Here is a 2,469-nt window from a genome sequence, read left to right as displayed (position 1 = left end):
ATAATGTATAGGGGGAACTAACTGAAAACTGAGAGAGAACAAATGCGCAATGCAACAACGCATAAAAGAATGATGATTTCAATGAGAAAAAGTCAAAATCTTTAATAACTAGAAACTACTAATTGGGAATATTCCCTTTTCCCTTAAAGTAGTTAATTTTGATTGATATGCCTTGTCCCAAGGCAATGCCCCTAAAGTCTTCTAGTAGTGTTGTTCATCTATTGATGTGATTTCTTTTGTAAAATCCAATATATAAACCAAACAAAAGAGAGAACATATATACGAGAGAGCTTATAATATATTCCAACCAATATATGGACAGAGGAATAAATCAATCATTTGGGGAGAGAGAAAAAAACAGGTCCTATATATTGCATCAATAAGATTCCTCTCTTCTTGCTTTTGGATTAGTTTGCACAATTGATTAGTTGACACTTGAACAAATTAAGGAGATGAGCAATTAACAGACCATTAAACAAGGAAGGTAGTAGCAAGCTCTAGCAGCAAGCTAGCTCTCTAATAAAGTGAAGATCCTCCAAGAAATGAACAAAAGAAGATCATTTGGGACAAAAAAGAGAGAAGAGAGAAGAAAATGTCCAAGAAATGCTTTTGTTTCCAGGAAAAATGACCACTGCCACTTACCCCATATTGCATGCATATTCCTCCATACAGCTACTTGGTCTGATCCTCTCGCATTGCCAAGTGCTTGCAACTTGCATGCATGCATATCCCCCCCACCCCCGGCCAGCTCGATCACGCGTCTTTTTTATTCCTGTGGTGCTCCCCACCGTACGGCCATGCACTGCCGCCGGGCGACGACGCCGTGGTCGTGGATGACGGCGTGGATGGCGCCGCGGCTGCCGGCGACGGCGGGCCGGGCCGGATGAGCTGCTGCGTGGAGAAGTCCAGTATCTGCGGCGCCGACGAGGAGGACGACGAGAACGACGCGGCGCCGAACGGCAGGCTGACGCCGCCGCGGGCCATCATCATGAGCCGCGCCTGCGCCTGCTGGGCCGCCGCCTCGGCGTGGTGGTCTCCGGCGCCGCCGCCGCCCCGGCCGCCGCCCTGCAGCAGCTGCGCGTACTGCATGAGGTCCGGGTACGGCACGACGGTCTGGTGGTGTTGCCGGTGCGGGGGCGGCATTGCCGCCAGCGTCACCGCCGCCCCTCCTTGGTGGTGGTGCCGGTCGGGGATGCCGCGGGTGACGAGGAATCCCATGTCGGTGCGGCCCTGGACGCGCTCCGGGAAGTTGAGCTTGGCCTTGGTGCCCTTGAACCGGAGCGCCGCCTCGTCGTAGGCGATGGCGGCGTCCTCCGCCGTGTCGAAGGTGCCGAGCCACACCCGCGCCGCCTTCTTGGGGTCCCGGATCTCCGCCGCCCATTTCCCCCACGGCCGCTGCCTCACCCCTCGGTAGTGCCGCCTCCGACCTGCTGCTGCCGCGGACACGAAACACGGTTAGTTTATTACTAGCCAAATCACACGCACAAATCAACTGCTAATACTAGTCTGTGTACGTCGCGTTGCGTCAGAGCTCACGTACGTCTTGGTACGCGAGTACTCCGTACCCGCATAAAATATTCCCTGGCGATATAATTCAGCATAGTTATTGGCGTATCTCCGTGCATGATGCTGGCGGGAGGAAAGAGTTCAATCCAATTCGTGTACTCTCGAGAGCTCATCATTAACAAATTAAAATTAACCGAGGGGTTAATTTCACTACCAGCTAGGCTTAGCGAGGTGCCGGTAGTTTAGTGGATCGGTGGACGGACGTGTCACTGGTTTTGGCCGGTGCGAAGCTTCCAAGCGGCGCAATCGAGCGCGCGTGCCATGCTTTCGCAATCGAGCGCGCGCACGGGACAAGGAGGAATGCTAGGCGTGCTCGCATCGATCGAGATGAGACGGGCGGATGGCTACGTACCTTGCTCCTCCTCGGCGGCGGCGGCGGCGGCGGCCGGTGGCGCTGCTTGCTGGTAGTCTCCCTGGCCCGGCGGAGCGCCGCCGCCGCCGAAGGCGTGCGGCGGGAGCTGGTCGGGGGAGGCGCGGATGACGTGGGCAAGCGCGGAGGCGACGGCGGAGGCGTCGTGGTCGGCGCGCGCCGAGTAGTAGTACTGCGCGTACGCCTCCGGCGACGGACCAGCCGCGGCGCCGGCGGCAGACGACGACGACGACCCTCCGCCGCCGCCGCCGGCGCTAAAGGTAGCACCTTGCTGCAGCTGCGAGACGTGGTACCGATGCTCCTCGATCTCCAGCTGCTCGTGCTTCGCCGGCGGCGGGGGCGGCGGCTGATCCTCTTCCTCCTTGTCGGCGGGTAGGGGCCTCTTGCCATGCCTCCGGGGATCCACCTTAGTCAGCTGCCGGTCGATCTGCCTCCTCCTCCTCCTCCCGTCGGCCGATGGAGCTGGATCGATCGATCCGGGCATGCGTCGGGGGGGGAGCTGAGCTTGGAGCTTTGCTTTCTTGGACTTCGGA

At 57.6% G+C, this 2,469-nt stretch overlaps 1 protein-coding gene across 3 annotated transcripts; it reads right to left on the bottom strand.

Moving 5' to 3' along the window:
* Positions 1-344: 344 nt before the first annotated feature.
* On the bottom strand, positions 345-2,469 carry LOC101757626 (AT-rich interactive domain-containing protein 1A). 3 transcript variants are annotated; one of them, XM_012847335.2, is made up of 2 exons: positions 1,919-2,469; positions 345-1,433 (listed from the first exon to the last, which is right to left on the bottom strand). In XM_012847335.2, exons 1-2 carry the CDS (start codon positions 2,418-2,420, stop codon positions 754-756), a joined length of 1,182 nt encoding a protein of 393 aa, XP_012702789.1. In that variant the 5' UTR covers positions 2,421-2,469; the 3' UTR covers positions 345-753. The 3 variants fall into 3 exon arrangements, with proteins under 3 accessions (XP_012702789.1, XP_012702790.1, XP_012702791.1); XM_012847336.2 differs by having other exon boundaries at positions 345-1,430; XM_012847337.2 differs by having other exon boundaries at positions 345-1,427.

This window comes from Setaria italica, chromosome VII (assembly GCF_000263155.2).
Source record: "Setaria italica strain Yugu1 chromosome VII, Setaria_italica_v2.0, whole genome shotgun sequence".
Lineage (NCBI taxonomy): Eukaryota > Viridiplantae > Streptophyta > Magnoliopsida > Poales > Poaceae > Setaria > Setaria italica.
This window is presented reverse-complemented; position numbering and strand designations above follow the sequence as displayed.